At 30.5% G+C, this 17,374-nt stretch overlaps 1 protein-coding gene across 5 annotated transcripts in view; it reads left to right on the top strand.

Moving 5' to 3' along the window:
• LOC106459929 (protein N-terminal glutamine amidohydrolase-like) overlaps window positions 1–9,326 on the top strand; it is a 28,296-nt gene extending 18,970 nt beyond the window's left edge. For all 5 annotated transcript variants that reach the window (XM_013919597.2, XM_013919596.2, XM_013919595.2 and 2 more), the window contains exon 7: window positions 3,180–9,326. In XM_013919597.2, coding sequence (XP_013775051.1) covers window positions 3,180–3,283 — 104 coding nt within the window. In that variant the 3' untranslated portion in view covers window positions 3,284–9,326. The remainder of the gene's footprint in view (window positions 1–3,179) is intronic.
• The last annotated feature ends 8,048 nt before the right edge of the window (window positions 9,327–17,374 follow it).

Here is a 17,374-nt window from a genome sequence, read left to right as displayed (position 1 = left end):
TTTTGTATGTTTGAACCAAACTAGATAACGGTAAACTTTTTTTTTAATTTACAGTATTTTCTTATTTTGATGTTTGAGCTAATACTAATTTTTAAAGTATCAAAATCTTAGATAAGTTTATCTGGCTTTTTAACTAACCAAATCTGATCAACACAAACTAAGCAATTCTCATCAACTAAATAATAATGGTGGGAAAACTTAGAGTAGAATTTGCTCTTTCTTTGTTATAACCGTGTCCATCAGCTATGTAATGTTAATTTGCAAACAATCTTGAAAGTCAGAGATAGGGAGGGGCTTCTCTGGTAGGTTTGAGAAACTTGTTGATATCTCTGCAATAAAAAAGATTAGAGATTCAAAATTTAGATTGTTGCTAGTAATTATGTATAGTTTGTGTTTTTAACTGCTTGGAAACTGCAGCAGCCTATTTTATAAGTTCAAATATTAAAACGTAGGTATTATAAAAATATAGGGTGTCCAAAAAGATTTACATATTTTAATGTGACCCAAATAAGTATAAAATCTGGTGAGTACCAAATAATGAATGTACTTATTTAAAAGACAAATGATAAAAGTTTATGTTCCATATCCCTTTTCACACCACATCTTCAATGTAGGCTTTACGTTTACCAATAACAGCCTGCATTTGGACTGCCGTATTGTTCATCACTTCAGAGAATGTTTGTAGGGGGATGTTCCAAATCTCCTGGCAGATATTGTCCTTGAGCTCATTAATAGTCCAAGGCTTGGGTTTAGCATAAATTCTGTCTTTTAGATAACCCCATAAAATGAAGTCTGGAGGGAAGAAGTCAGGTGAATATGGAGGCCATTTCACATCCTCATAAAGAGAAATTAATTAGTCTAGGAATTTTTTGTGAAGGTAACACCATGTTTACCTGGCTGTACAAGGAGTTACTCCTGAAACCAATGTGTTCTCATGTAGATACCTCCATTTCTTCACCAAAACTGTTTGTGTAGTTCAGGAAGGTAAAATTTCTCAATCATTTGATGATAGTTAACCTGTCATGTTTGTTGATGTACAATGATGATAAAGTAAGTTGTTTAATTAAATTTTGAATGTAAAATGTCATGACATGGGCAATTTGACCCAGGTTATATGGAAAGAGTTAAGGTTGACATATCGTACAAAACTAAAAACAATTATTGAATCCTGGCCAAACCTCCCTTACCTATGTGTATAACACCTGCTTTGTTTTTGTACATTTTGATAATCCATTTAGCAGTTAATTATTTAATATTTGGTAGCCTTGACTATCATTTTGATTACTGTTGGCAATCCCTGGAAAATGACATCCAACAATCAGTGAAATATTGGACAGTTTTTAACTACTTGCTAGTGCTTATTTTTGTACAGTATGCACTTTTTTATTAAATGCTAAATTTTTAATTCTCAAATCACACACTTAAGAACTTTCTAGCAGATATTATGCATGGAATACAAGTGACTCTAATAAGAACCTCTTACTGTTTCATTATCATCATAATTACTTTTTCTAACATTTTTAAGTAATTTTAATATTAAATCAAACACTTTTTTGGAACTTGTACAAAAACCTCCATTACATTAAATTTTAGGTCTTTGTGGCAAAGTCCCAAGAAGTTGTGGAATTTAGCTTAATTTCAACTAATATATGCAGTATTGTGTACTCATCCTTTGTGTGTTATTTTAATATACTAGCAGAAACCTGCAAAACATTTGCAGTCAAATTAGCATCTTTATTGCAACAGTACTTCTTTAAATACAGAATTTCTAGAAATACAAAAGAATTCTTAATTGCAGACACCAAAACCTATTAGTCCATTTGTCTTAAGCCTAACACAAGCCTTTATTAAGTACAACCTATATTCGTTAAAGAGATAAATTAACACTGTAACTTGTGTATGTTTTTGTTTTTGTTTAGTTAGATCTAAACTTGACTGTACTTATGTTGGATATACAAGACTGTTTAGTGTAAGTTATTATTTAGTTCATTTAATAATCAAAAGTGTTAAAAGTTGATTATTTTAAAAGCAATAGTTGTGACAAATTTATTTTACATAACTCGGTATGAATCGTACATTGTGTATGCAGTTTAATTGTTTATGTCGTCTTACTTGAAGCTTCCAAGTTTTTCTCATTGTGTGTAATATTGTTGTCACTAAAGGGTTAGCTATTTCTAGGCTTTTTCTGTTGCATGTTATAAATGCATGCAGATACAAAGAGGAAGTCAAGAAAACAAGAAGTAAGAGATAATTAGACATATCTAGACTGAGTGATTGGCATTTAGCTGTGACAGGTGATTTCTAAAGAAGTTAAAGTTAAGTCAGAAAACTTTAAGTTAGTGAAAGTGAAGTTTGACTGCATGATTATTAGTTTAGTCATAACAGGCAATATTTAAAGTGAGTTTCACAGTGGTATTGTAATAACAGAAATAAAGGAGAATAATTTGTCTTGTCAAAGGGTGTTCCAAAATAATTCAACCCACTTATGTGGACTTTGATGAAAAGGAGACAATTATTTGAAATTCTGGACATAACTGTGATAACCCATGGGTTAATGTAAGTGAATCTGTTGCAGATTGTGCAGTGAGAAAGAGAGTACAGAAAAATAGTTTCTCTTGTTAGTTGGGTTCTAAAGTAACTGAACTAGCCTGTGTGGACTTTTGACAAGAAAGAGAATTATTTAAAGCTTTAAATACAATTTTGATAACCAATAGTGAAACAAATTTTTGTATACACATTTGACTTGTTTTGACTATATTATTTGAAATCAAGTGGATTGTGTGCTGTCCGTTTATCGTTGACATTTATCGCCAACAAGTCACAGGCATGTATTGTAAAGAATCCTGGCCCTATAAAACTGACAACATAATCAGTAAATCAACTTATAATGTTATTCTATTACTTAACATTACATTTTTTTTAAAACTTGTATAAGCTTTTAATATGTTGTACAAAGTGTCTACTAAAGTATATCTACATCCATCAAAATGAGGTGCACACATATTTTCGGAACAGACAAAAAACTGAGTGTTATTATCATGGATTTATTGTGTTACTGGTATTAGCACTATATAAGTGTTACAGTGAATAGACGTATGAGATAGTTTAAAAGCAAGTAATTATATCTTTAGAGTATTTTGTACTATATGATTAAATTGTGACTAACTTTCTGTTAATAGAAAGCACCAACAACTTGGAAGAATTCATCAGCATGAAAGCTGGAACGGGAGTTGGTGAGGTGATGAATTTAAACCAGTTTATAGAAAAATATTTCCCAGACTGAGATTTAACCAGAAATAAGAAGTGGAAGAAAAACCTGTCACACTTAGATGTTTCTGGGATTGGAAATTATGTTTAATACATTCTTGTAGTTTCCAGATGATAAAAAAATTATATACTTTAATGAACATATTAAAACAAATATATTGAAGATTTAGACTACACCAGAACAACATTTTTCATAACTGTAATGTAAGACATAGAAAATACTTCAAAATATAGAATGGAAAAGTGTCAATGTTTATTGTGTGGAAAACACACTAGAATAAATCTACAAATTACAAATATCTCATTTTACAACACATCTGGTTTATACTCCACATTATTAGTAAAAAAATGTTTACTGTTCTTAATACTAAAACTTATAAATTACCTTATTCAGAATTACTAAAAAAAAGACTATATTTTTGACATAATGCCTTTAATTTTGTAAGTTTTAGGAATCTGTGTGTTAAATATTGTGGCTTTGAATGTTCTGTTTATGATAATGTAATTAAGTGATAAGTTCCATTAATCAGCAATAGCTTAACCATTCATCAAAACCCCTATCAAACCTACAGTGGCAAAAAAAAATCACCCTTTGACTTGCATACAGTGAAAATAAATTTTACCTTTGATATTCTGATTTTATTAGCATTCATTAGGTGTAATTAAGAGGAAATAGCTGAAGAAATGTAATAAATTTATAGCAAGTAGATGCAGTGATGGGGTTTTAATTTTTATAAGGAGTAATTATTAAAACATTTAGCATATCAATGGTAAGCATGTTTATTAAATTCATGTCAGACTTGATACAAACTGTGCTGATGACTGAAAGCTGTTCAGTCTGCTTGTTAAAGGAGGTATTGATTACACAGCACAAATGGAAGATTTTGTTCCGATTACAAGATAAATTTTTATGAGGGTGTTATATATAGACCCTTTATTTCTTCATGTTAAAATGAGAGGTGTGACAGTAGTTGTGATTAATACTAATGATAGAGAGTTACCAGGTCATCAAAGTGCATATAAGGAAAATGACATTTTAAAGCTTGCATCTAGGTGAACTTTCAATTCCTATTATTATGATTCAAATCTGTAATAATATTTCAGAACTTGGAATGGCTTTATTAGCATTTTGTAACCAGATGCACATCGTAAAACATTAACATTTCAACATCATTTCTAGTAGTTCATAAGTTTGCACACAAATTTAGATATGTGTGATAAAGCGATGCTTAATTATCAGTGATGGTAAGGTATTCTTCTACATTTAAGGGTGTGATAAAGGACATAATTTAAGTTGTTTTTAATCGTCAATACATTAACAGAATCACCTCAATATAAAAACCGTGATTAGCAAGTAAAATAGAATAAAACCACTAAGTAATCAGTGAAAGCAAAAATGTCTCTCACTCCTCAGCAGAATTCTGCTTGTTATTAAATAGTTTTAGAAACACTGAATTATGTATTTAATAGTAGCTGTACTGAAAACTAGTGTACAAAAAATTAATATAATAGTCTCTCTTCTATAAGTTATTAAATACAAAATATTTAAGGAAAATACATCATAAATTGCTCAAATGTATTGTTTAGTAATATATATATATATATATATTGGTATGTTGGTTATATTTATCACAGATTTATTTTTGGCCAAAATGTGTTGAATTTTGTTGTATTAGTTACATTATATGTTGTCTATACATTTTTGTCATTCAGGACATACTTTAAAGAGATTATTACAGAAAACTGTTAATTAACAATATAAATCATAATGAGAAAACAAACTGTCTTGATTGTTTTTGGAATTTCACATTTGGATTATTTGTGTATGAAGCAATATAATTTCTATTGTTCTTGTATCACCCATTGCATCAGGCAAAATTAATGGCGTATTAGCAGTTTTCATTTCTTCCAAAAGATTATGATACTCTTGTTTTTAGGCTGTAAAATCTAATTGTTTTAATTTGAAGTACTTAAACCTGTTCTTTTTTTGCATGTTTTTATTGTGTTTACATATATATTTATATCATTAATATTTTGCTTTTATTCTGTTTTCTTGTTTAAACATAAATGACATTTTTTGTGAGACTTTATTTGGATTTAAGATTTTGTATGCATAGAAGTACATGTAAATAAAAGTACCTGGAATGGAATTGTGAGACCTCAGCACAATGACCAAGTAGTTAATTTAAAATGTATATTTATTTTGGAGGAACATGCTTTTTTTTTTTCATCACTAGTTTTTTGGCTTTGTTATACATTTTCTAAATGAGAAAGGTAAAGTGTTCTTGTTGATACTGAAAGTAAAATCCAATGGAAAAATGACTGAAGGATTTTACTGATCAACCTTGAATTAGATATTTCTGGTGTTATATTGGTATTTGTAAATGATGAATGGCCTCTGTGATTGTGTATATACTTTTTGTCATTACACCAAACTTGAATCCCTTTTCCAAATGGAAATCTTTCTTGATTATGTTGAACACTGTTGCCTAGGGCACATGGATGGCTTTTGCCACTGACCTTTGTGTTACTGAATTCTCGCCTGTTAAAAGATGCCACACTTTGCCTACCATGGTTGGGGTATAATTTGTTACAAGTCTCTTTTTGGATGGTCCTGGTGCTTCAAGTTGATCCATATTCTTTTGTTTTTCTGTGCCATCAAGTACAAATGATATCCTTAGCTTGGAAATTCTAAATCCACAATCTGGACACACATTTGTGATCTGAGTATATAAATATTTTGTGTTGAAAAGGGATGTTATGTACCCTTTTCAAAAGACATCAGATTTTAGTGGTATCACACTACCTATGAAATGCCAAACAGTGTGAAAATGTAGCTACATGTAGATACATTATGTTCCACTGTGACTTTATATGGGCTGTGGTTGTCACATGACTTGCTGATTTGCATAATCAAAATATTTTAATATAATCTACTTAATCCTCTGTATAATTTCTTTACAGCCATTTGTGTACCTTCTTGACTGAGAAATTGTTATTTTCCTCTCAACATTTTGGGAAAATATTTGGGACAGTAAGAAGACATCTACTTCTTAATAAATGAAGAAAAGTGATAAAGTAAATTATTTGTAGGACTTTCCAAACAATATATATTATCATCATCAAATAAATGTTTCAGAGAAAAATATGCAAAAGCTGCTTTAATTATATGATAGAAAAGTGATAAATAGCACACCCTAGTGAGTAGCATTTGTACTTCTTAGCCTCCTCATGTGACTGTTAAATACTTAACTAAATTCCTAATCGTCTTGTAGCTCCAATTTTATAGTGAGTTAAGCCTGAAAACTTGATGATTGGCCCTATTGGTTCACAATTCTATTTATAAATAAAAAAGAAAGAATTGTTGATTTCAAGTCTTTTAGGAATTGATGTATTATTCAATTATCTTATATGTTGTATAAATAAGAAAATTGAGTATGTTGTATGAAAATGATTTTGGAGCCTCTATGTAATGTTAAATCATGTCACCCTGTTCAGTCTTGCTCTATCTGACGACTGTGCATCTTGACCATAGCAATGCAGCATAGTTTTCATTGCAAAAAGTTGTTGTAAAGCTGTAAAGTCCAAAGTGCATCATTTCTTCTTGTACAAGCTTTCCAGTTAGTGTATAAGAACAGCAGTCTCCCAGCAAACATTGCAACAGTTCAATCACACATGACTGGAAGCCTTGTTGAACCCATACCATTTTGGCCTTGTTTTCCAACAAAGATCTATTTTGATTTTGCTGTGTACTGTTTCATGGGACATGTGGATGGTAATCAGACAAGCTTTTTTCTATGATTTTGTGGAATTCCTCAAATTTTATTTTCTGTGGAATGATATTCTAAAAGTTTTGCATTTTAGTTCCTGTAAACATGTGTATTTTACTTATAAATACATATTTTGTTTTCTTTGCTTGGGGCATATGTGTACCATAAATAGATTGAGCTTAAGTGATAAGTATTAATGAGGTAGGAATCGTGGCTGGAAGTCTATATTGTCTAAATCTCAATGGAAAAGTGATTCTGTTCAGAGGATTCTGGATGACTTCATTAGAAAGGTATATATACACACACACACACACACACATACAAAACAACGGATCATAATGTACTAAAATAAAGTTTTCTTGTAAGCACTAGATCTACTGTAGGTCCAGGTGCAATACTGCATAGCATATTGCTGTTACTATCTCCGGCATCAAAGGTGGACAGAAGTTATGTTTTCAACCCTGAGTGTTTGTCAGCAGGTTTTCTTGAAAATGAGTGAATGGATTTGGACGAAAGTTGGTATACCTTTTGGATAATGACTTAACTTAGAAGCGATTAGTTTTTGGAGGGTGAAGGTCACAACCAGGTCATGAAAATCCAAAAAAATCCCTATCTGTTAACACGGGGATCGATTTTTCACACTATTTTTGCTGTATAACTCAGTCAAAAATGATTGTATTTTCATGAAACTTCTGTGATTTTTGAATGCATGTAGAATATTATTCATTGTCCTGCTAAAAATGATTCATGTCCATTGGTAATGATGCAGAAATGAGAGCAGAATATGATTAACGTTGCGAGGCAGAGGGGTGCGCTTTACTGAGTTTGTGACTAGTTGGTGATGCATCTAATTTCTGAAGTTAACCCTATTGTCAGTGACTTAGGCCTATCTAGTCTATGTATCCCAATATCAATCAAAATATTGAGTAACATTAATTTATACCAGGAAGGACTAAACTAATGATGATTATCAATTATGCCAGCTGTCAAAAAAATAAACCAGTCGTAGTCACTTTATATAGTTCCTTCCAAACATATAAAAATTATGATGAAATGAATGAATATATTTATTTTGTTGTTTTGTGGATGTTTTATTTCAGTTTTCATACTCTTAAATGAACTATCAATTAGGCTTCAAAATGTGCCTATACAGCAGAACAGAACATCTAGAAGCTTACAGTTTCTGAGGGGGCTTAGGCAGCCGCTGACTTTTATGGGTTTAGTCCCAGGATGCATTGTTCATAGATGTTTTCAATCCAGGCTTATGTTTAGTTTATTGTCATTAATCTTTTGTTTCATGTATTCTCATTTGTTACAAGATACAATACTTTGTTTACCATGTGGTATAACTCATTGTGAAACTCTTTCTGGATGGTCCTGGTGCCCTAAGTTGATTCAAGCTCCTTTGTTTTCCAATACCATTAGGTACAAGGAATATCTCTATCTTTAAAATTATAAATCTCCAATCTGAACACATCTTTATGATCTGAGTGTATGAATATTTTTCTTCAAACAGGCTGTTACATAATCTTTCAAAAAATAACCAATTTTTGGTGCCATCACAATACCTACCAAACAATGTCAAAATGCAATTTTGATACATGCCATTCCACCGTGACTCTATGTCAACTGTAGGCTTGTGTGTTAATCTTATTTACAGAATACTCCTAATTTTAAGCATTTTAGCTAAAATTGAGTCTCTTCCTTTACATTTTAGCAAGTGCTATTTTCTTTTATTGGCTGTTTGTTTTTCATATTGTATCAATATTCAACCATAGCTCATAGTTCTGAAGTGGTAAGATAGGGCTAGAAAGATAAATTTAAAATTAAGTTTTGATCTACCTTTTGTATTTTGTCTTCAGATGTTTACTGTTTCACACTACTTAGCTTGCAATATAACAATATATACATTTTAGGAGTTTGGTAGTAATCAGCAAATCTTGAATTGACAAAGATCTGACAAATGAAAAATGTTAATTACTTTATTACTTTTAAATAAAATATTAAAGACAATTGTAGAATGCTGTACAGAAAAGAAAAATCCAAAATATTTCATTAACTAATGGATTCAAACTACAATTTGCACACAGTCAGAAAAGTATTTCAGATTGTTGAGAACATTGAAAATGAGTAAGGATTTTTTTTTTGGGATAATGCATAAACTATTTATTATTCTGATACTTCTATTGTGATAAACAAAATTTAAACATGCACATATTTGTATACTAATATTTCTCAGATAAACTACACACTTCCTAGTAATATGTCTGATGAAATAATTAGCTTGTGCAAAATTAGAAATATAAAAGATGAAAATTATCTTTTATAGAAAAACAAAGATTACTTGGCCTGAACATTTATGAATTTTGTATTTTGATGTTTTGTTTTTGTTTTAAAAATTCATACACAGTTAATAGGTTCAAAAAACAGTGTAGAGGATTGTATTTATAAGTGTGTGTGTGTGTGTGTGTCATGCTCTTAGTTTAGTTTGTGATGTTTTTACCCATTCACACAAACATGAAAACCACAACAAAATGAAAGATTTTGATATATATGGGAATATAATCTCAGTTTGGTATGAAATAATATATTTTCCAGAAATGCTTGTCTACACCCAAGGAAGTTTATTTGCTGAATTGCGAGGGTTTGGTACAAGGTTTTGAATATAAAATCCAAAAATACTAACATGTTTTATTTTTCATTTATCTTTCATGTGTTACTTTCTTAGTACGAGTAAGATCCCCACACACACACAAGTAGGTCAACAGTTAAGATATAAGATTTAAGGCTTATAACAGTAGAATTTGGATTTGATTCCTGTAGTACGAGTGACATTTATCCTTTTAAGTGATTCGTTAGTTTTACTTCAAAGCAAGAAATTTGCATTTTTAATGAATAATGATTTTGGTTAAGACTAGTTTCTGTGAAAAATGCTTCACCTCAAGTCGCAGTTGTTCAGATTAACCTTTTATTCCACTGTGTTCTGTATATATATATATATTGTGGTTAAAATAGTTTACTTCAAAGGGATACTTAAATGTGTATTAGATACGACATGTGTTGTTCATTTTAGTTTCTGTTATTTGAAATAAGAAATTTCACTTTTTCATTTTTATGCAGTTATTATTTTTTAATTTTATTGTTTTATGTGTAATTTGTTTGGCTAGTAGCATTTCCAAATGCATTATAGTTATGAAATCTTGAATTTTCTACATGCCAGAATTAGTTACTTAACAAGCTTCAATTTTTTTTTAAGGTTTACTTGATTTAGGTATTTGACAATGTTTAAGTGAATTTCACTCTTTACCGTACATTTATCTTTGTAGATTTGTTTGGTGTTTAATCAGAAACATTGAAAATAATTTAATAAATTTGTTTAACGTCACCCAGTGGCACACGGTTAATAAATTATTTGTTTCTTGTTTTTATTAAAACAGATGATTGATTCTAATGTAACCAACACAGATAAATGGATGTGCACGTGTAAAGCCTATACAATTTGAAAATATCTTTGGTTCAAGACGACTTCTTTGATAGATTGTTTAGGCAGAATATTCATGATGAAATTTAATTAAATGGACAGCAATTAACTGTGGAAACACAAGTGTAGAGGACTTTTACGTGATTAGAGCAGTGTGCAAACTCTACACTTGTGTTTCTAATCTAATCTACTTTGTAGTGTCAAAAGAAGTCCTTAATTTCTTACAATTTTTTTTCTATTGTATTGAGAGTCATTAGTAGAAATGTGGGAAACTAGAATATTGTGTTTTTTAATTGTTTATTGTATTGTTTATTGTGTCAAAGTTCTAGCTTTGTAATATTTTATGTTTTCGTGCATCTTGTTCTATAATGTTGAGATTTCATGTTATTCTTTAATAAATTGATGATAATATTTGATGCAGTTGAATAACATTAGAAAAGTTGTAATAGGTGTTGGAAAAATATCTTTTGGATGTCTAGATACTTGAAAAATAAAGCAGATATTATTTTAATCTAAAATATGTAAAGCAACCTTGAATATTCTTTATATATATATTTAGAAAAAAAAAGTTATGCTGTTAAAAAAGGTTAAAAAAATAAATGGTCTTAGGTGATAGAAACAGATTTTTATATTACAAATTTTACAAATCAGATTTTAAGATCCATAGCATCCTGTACAGATCAGCTGAAATTATGTCAAATTAAGTGTAAAGAATAAATAGATATTCAAAAAAGTTGTTTTTAAGAATTCAGTTTTTCAACATGAAAAATAGATGCTAAAAAAGTTACACTTCAGTTTCATTTTAGACTTTTCATACCTTTAATGTAAATTCAAATATTTGTTTAGAAGTTGTGTCTTCACTGTTCATTACTCATCAGTTTCAAGCCTTGCTTACTTTGCTCTACTAATCTTGTGTTTTTACTCTCTCTATTCTTCACATGCAGGTAGCTCAGTGGACATAAATACAGACATCAAATAGGTGAGTTATTGGCATGAAATTGTATACAAGATGACAAAATTCATTAATTTGAGAAGGAAACAAGTAGTGTAGCATATTTTATAAAAAAATACTTAACACTTTCAATGCAGCCAACTAGCTATCTTTGTTATTTTCTGTTTAATTATTTACTACATTCACGAACATCTAAGTGTTACAGATGTTTTCACTGACGTGAGGATTTGCAGACAAAAAAGTTATTTGTCCACAGTTTTTACTCTGGAAAATCTAATTTGTTTTTGGGAATATTTGTAGTTTATCTTGCAAAGTTGATACCACATTATCCTGATGAAACATTGAAACAATGTCAAGTGCCTTTTTCACTCCTTAAAATGTACAACCAGCCTTGAAAAATACAGTTTTACACAAATTGTGCTGGCTACTCTTGAAGTGAGGTACGGGATTTATATACTAGTAATTTCAAAGTACCCACGTTTATTGAGAGCACGACCTCTCATGTGATACCCATGGGATACAATCATTACAAATTTGTTGCAGAAACGATTTCTGATAATTTCACTGTTCTAAAAAGTAAAATCTTGTTGGGTTCCCGTGGTACTTTTAAATAATCCACCTTTTTTTAAAATTATATGCACTATGAAACTGTTTGTTCTTAATCACAAAGCTACGCAACAGGCTGTATGTGCTCTACCAATAGCGGGTATCAGACCCCAACATTTAGTGTTCTAATCCCTCAGACTTTACCGCTGAGTCATCAGGGAGAGATCACCATTTTAAAGTTCATGATGCCATAGAATGGCCTTATTCACAGTAGCTTGTGTGAAACCAATGATTGTTACTGATTTACTGATTTTTTTTTCATAATGCTTTACTTTAATTCTTGCCTTTTTTTTTTTCCATCTTGCATAATATTCGATTTTATTATCAGTCTATTTAATGTGGTTTGTATTTATCATTGAGTTCCCTTGTATATCATGTTGGGTGAACCAGTAGGTATGGTACGGCAGAATATATGTATGTGAACTTTCAGCTAGTAATCAGAAAACAACCAACTTTAAAAATAACGTTTTAATCTGGTGAACAAACATCCTGATAATGTTACAGATTATATCATTGTACGTAAGAAATGTTTTTTCTAGTTTAGACTGTACCTTCATCTTAATTTGTTTGGGAGATTTACGAGTTTACGTAAAATAATTATTACACATTAATTTTTATGAAACTGTTTATATTATCTATATCGACTAATTTCTTGTTTTTTTAAATTAACTTCCAGTGTTAAAGGATTATAATATCCGTGCTTTAACCAGTTTCTCCCACTTATTAATAAACAAACCATTTATTTGAATAACTTTTTACTCTTTTGATTAAAGATGTGCTTTGCGTGATGTCATTTAGCTAAACATCATAGTCGTGGAATAGCACATTTGTATCAAGTAAAAGACTCGTATCACTTCTACGCTTTCCTCTAAAAACACATTTTTAAGAAATTTGTGTTCGTACGACAAAGATGTTTACTATATAAAATTATAAACATGGGTGTAGATGAACTGAATTAACTTTTTCGTTTTCTTTCAAAATTCGCATCGCTTACACTATATTGAAGTTACCCAAAGTGAGAATTTAATATGACGGTGCTTTTAAAGTTCTAAATCTATTGGAAGAGCAAATTTTTTTTTGTCTTCTGTTGGGAAAGCAGTAAGTTTGCACATTCAACGCTTACATCCGGGGTTCGATTCTTCGCGGAGGGCACAGCAGAAAGCCCAAAATATATTAATTTTCTGGTCCTTGATCCCTTATCTTCAAATTTTGTTTAAAAGTGAAGGGGGATGATGTTCATGGAATATAATGGAGTATTAGTTACTAAACTGAAGAAACTAGAGGAATGGGGTTCTGGAATAGGAAATATTCAAATTTGTAAGAATTGTACACACTTGTAATTCAAGCGAAAATATTTGTATTAATTGTGAAGGAAACTTCTTCTATACCATTCTTTCAGTACAAAAACAAACGAATGGGTAATGTATCTATTGTTAATTTGTGTGACAGGAGTTCTGAATGACATATTATCATTAATGTTTATAAACACTTTTCTTGACCAATAAGAATTTTCACCTAAGTCATCATCACCAGAAAACGCTAAAAAGTGGACGACTCATGTTTTGATCCGTTCAACAGTTTTTTTTTTATTCAGGTGTGACTGCAAAAGCGATATTCTTCGCAAGAGAGCCCTTCAATTGTTTATTTTAACATAAAGCTGTGAAATAATGCATATAATTAAACTATTCATCAACAATAAGGTAAAAGCTAAATATAAAATTTTACTCCTGTTTGTATTCTCTGACGTTAATAACCAAGCATAGTTGGATGAAGAGCCAGAACAAAGACAGATGATTTTAATGTTTATTGCTTGCTTTCATAAATTTTTATTTCCAGAGAAGTAAGCAAAACAAAAATATCAATTACGACGAGATAAACACCAGTATATATATAACGTGAGATTTACAATCACACATAATTTCAATCGTAGTGTACTACAGAACATTTTAATATAGTTTTACATAAAGAAACACAAATCAACATTTTGTTTGTTTGTTGTTAGGCTCAAAGTTACACAACGGACTATTTGTTTTTTAGCGTTATAAGCCCGCAGACCTACCTCCGAGTCACTGGGGGTCCACAAGTCAAGACACATTAGCTACACGAAATATCTTTTGAATTCAGCGCTCCTATGTCACCACAATACATATATACGTTTAAATATAACGCCATCTATCGAACAACTAAGACAAAAAATATTATCATAAGAACACAAAAGTTAAAATAATAGATTATATTTTAGCTACTAGTTTCAAAAATATGTTTTTCACTTAGCTTTTACACGAAACATTTTGCTCATGTTTATAACGCATAATTGAACCAGGATAATAACTTGGGGAACACGAAGATAAACAACTAAGATCTTTAAATGGAACTTAAGTAACTTTGGTTATACTTATCATTACAGCATATAAATTACTAACGTTGAAACAAATGAAAATAACAAGGAATAAATTGTTCGTTTTGTTAATTAATTTTGTAATTTTATTCATACAGTCTGTATTGTATAACTATAAAACAGACCTTTTCACATGATATGTATACCCTAATTGTATTTCTTCTTTTATCTAGAACAAGGAGAAATATTATTCACACTATGCTTTGATATTAAAATCTACAAAATGCTGCTTTAATGTATCGACTTAGAAAAATTATATATATGTCAATTGAGGTTAGTAAGTTTAAACTAAACATGTTAAGAATCATTAAGGCTATGTTTTTCTGGACAATAGGTTTCTTTAGAACTGTAAGACCGGTTTAAATTCCAGTGAGGTTCATGCATTAATTGTGAATCAATAGTTTTATTTCACAAGATATTCAACTGAACAAACATTATTCTTCTACTTAAGCCTGAAATTTGAACACTAAAGTTGTACTTTACACTAATTCATTTCGTTTATACTTTGAAGAAATATCAATCGAAAGTATGCGGTAAGAAACTCACAGCCCTCAAAGAAAAGAAATTGTAAAATGAACTTTCGTCTGTTGTTTCCTCGGGAGTTTCTTTTATTTTTCTAAGTGGCCTGATCCATATATTTGAAAGTTACGGCAATGTTAAGTAAATTGGTTTATGTGACTTTGCATGCTATTTATTTCATGATCACAATAATTAAATGTTAGAGCTCACTTTAGTTTCCCCTAAAAACAATTTTTTCCCGAATGCAGTTCCCTAAGTTACGCAGCTCAACTCTAATCAAATCTACATTGTCCGAAAGTTACGTTAACAAATGTAATAACATTTATTTCTAAACGTTTGATACATGAAAACACACTGTCCACACTTCACGTATCCACCACTACGCAACTGGCCACATCATCCCAGCAGGGGCGTAGCCAAACTATATCGTTATGACATGTCCTCTTTATTTTATATTGATGAAAACAATCCAATAGCGAATGGTGACCTGAGTATATGTATTTATTAGCACAGAACTACGTCATTTTGGATTTCGAGTTCTGAACATGACATATGTTTCATGTCGTTTAAAAGAAGGATCGGATTACTAAAATTTTGTGTCGTTCACTTATAAGTACTTACTTTTCAAAAGTATTAAGTGTTGTTAGAAAAATGTGTTTGAATTAAAAAACAATAACAGATTATAGGTTCTATTTCTGTCAACTTACTTGTGCTTAAAAAAATGAGCTTTGTCTCAGACATCCACTAATTTTTTAAATATTACACCTTTTATTATAAGTTCATTATAATCTATGTTATCACCCCATATAACTCGCTACAGCTTTCTAGATCAACTCCGTAAACTACAACCAAGAGCTATTTTAAAACCTATTTTACAGGAGATGTAGATCTATATTCTCGTTAACATCGATTATATCTTACTTTAACATATAAACACCCAAATGTTATGGAAGACTTTGATTTTGAGGACCGATATTGACTGCCTTTCACAGCTCGGTCGCAATAATAAAGATACATACACTGAAAGCTATATCATAAAATTCTACTGATGTCATGATTACAGAAGTTTTTTAGTTTCAGGTATACATACTGTAATCAGGCACCATTCTTATATATAGAACATTGCACTGAACAAAGGACGAGTAATACAAAATACAAAACATGGAAAATCACATTCAAATTGAATGTTAATACAGGATTTGCAACAAAGTGTTTCATATAATTTAATACAAAGTAGGTTAAGAGCATATGTTATTACCTTCTTTTCGTAAAAGAGTATATTGGTATATAAGGATCATTATTCACAGAATATTATAGTAATTTTGCCATGATATAAGCCAAATGCTGATTTGAGGAATATATTGTACACTATACAAGAAAAGTGGGTAGTTTATAACAGAAATATCTACAACCAGTGCTTATTTATTGTACACTATACAAGAAAAGTGGGTAGTTTATAACAGAAATATCTACAACCAGTGCTTATTTATTGTACACTATACAAGAAAAGTGGGTAGTTTATAACAGAAATATCTACAACCAGTGCTTATTTATTTAAAACAAGTGTTAAATGGAATGATTCGCTACTGTTGTCTTCGAAGGTTATTATCCATCTACATTTTTGTGTCAGAATCATCTTTTACCAGTGTCAAATAAATGAATTCAACACGTAAGCTATGGTCGAATGTAATACTGAGCAAGAAGGTCAGAAATTAGAGCAACTTGGTGGCTCTCGAAACTGCCAGGAAAGATGCTCATTTTGTTGTTTTATATGAAAGCCCACGAATACAAGTGGATACTGAAAATACATAATGATGTGCTAAATATAGGAATAACTATATTTATACATGTGGTTGTGGCAGAATTCTAATCCAGTTTAGAAGCAAAACTTAAGAATATGAAAGTACGTTCAAAAGATTACAAATAAAATGTGTGTCTGTTTTACTGATGACGTTTCTTATACTTACAAGCAGGAAACAATCAAAATAAAGCTCTGTCATAATGCCAAAATATTAAGACTGTTTGATAGACATACTAAACCGTAAAAAGTTTCGTTCGTAACATAACAGATACAACCATGCGCCTTCTGTAAATACATACTAAACCGTAAAAAGTTTCGTTCGTAACATAACAGATACAACCATGCGCCTTCCGTAAATACATACTAAACCGTAGAAAGTTTCGTTTGTTACATAACAGATACAGCCATGCACCTTCTGTAAATACATACTAAACCGTGGAAAGTTTCGTTGGTAACATAACAGATACAACCATGCGCCTTCTGTAAATACATACTAAACCGTAGAAAGTTTCGTTCGTAACATAACAGATACAACCATGCGCCTTCTGTAAATACATACTAAACCGTAGAAAGTTTCGTT

The sequence above is a fragment of the Limulus polyphemus genome, unplaced genomic scaffold (assembly GCF_000517525.1).
Source record: "Limulus polyphemus unplaced genomic scaffold, Limulus_polyphemus-2.1.2 Scaffold683, whole genome shotgun sequence".
Classification (NCBI taxonomy): Eukaryota; Metazoa; Arthropoda; class Merostomata; order Xiphosura; family Limulidae; genus Limulus; species Limulus polyphemus.
Note: the sequence above shows the minus strand (reverse complement) of the source record. Positions and strands in the feature narration are given on the sequence as shown.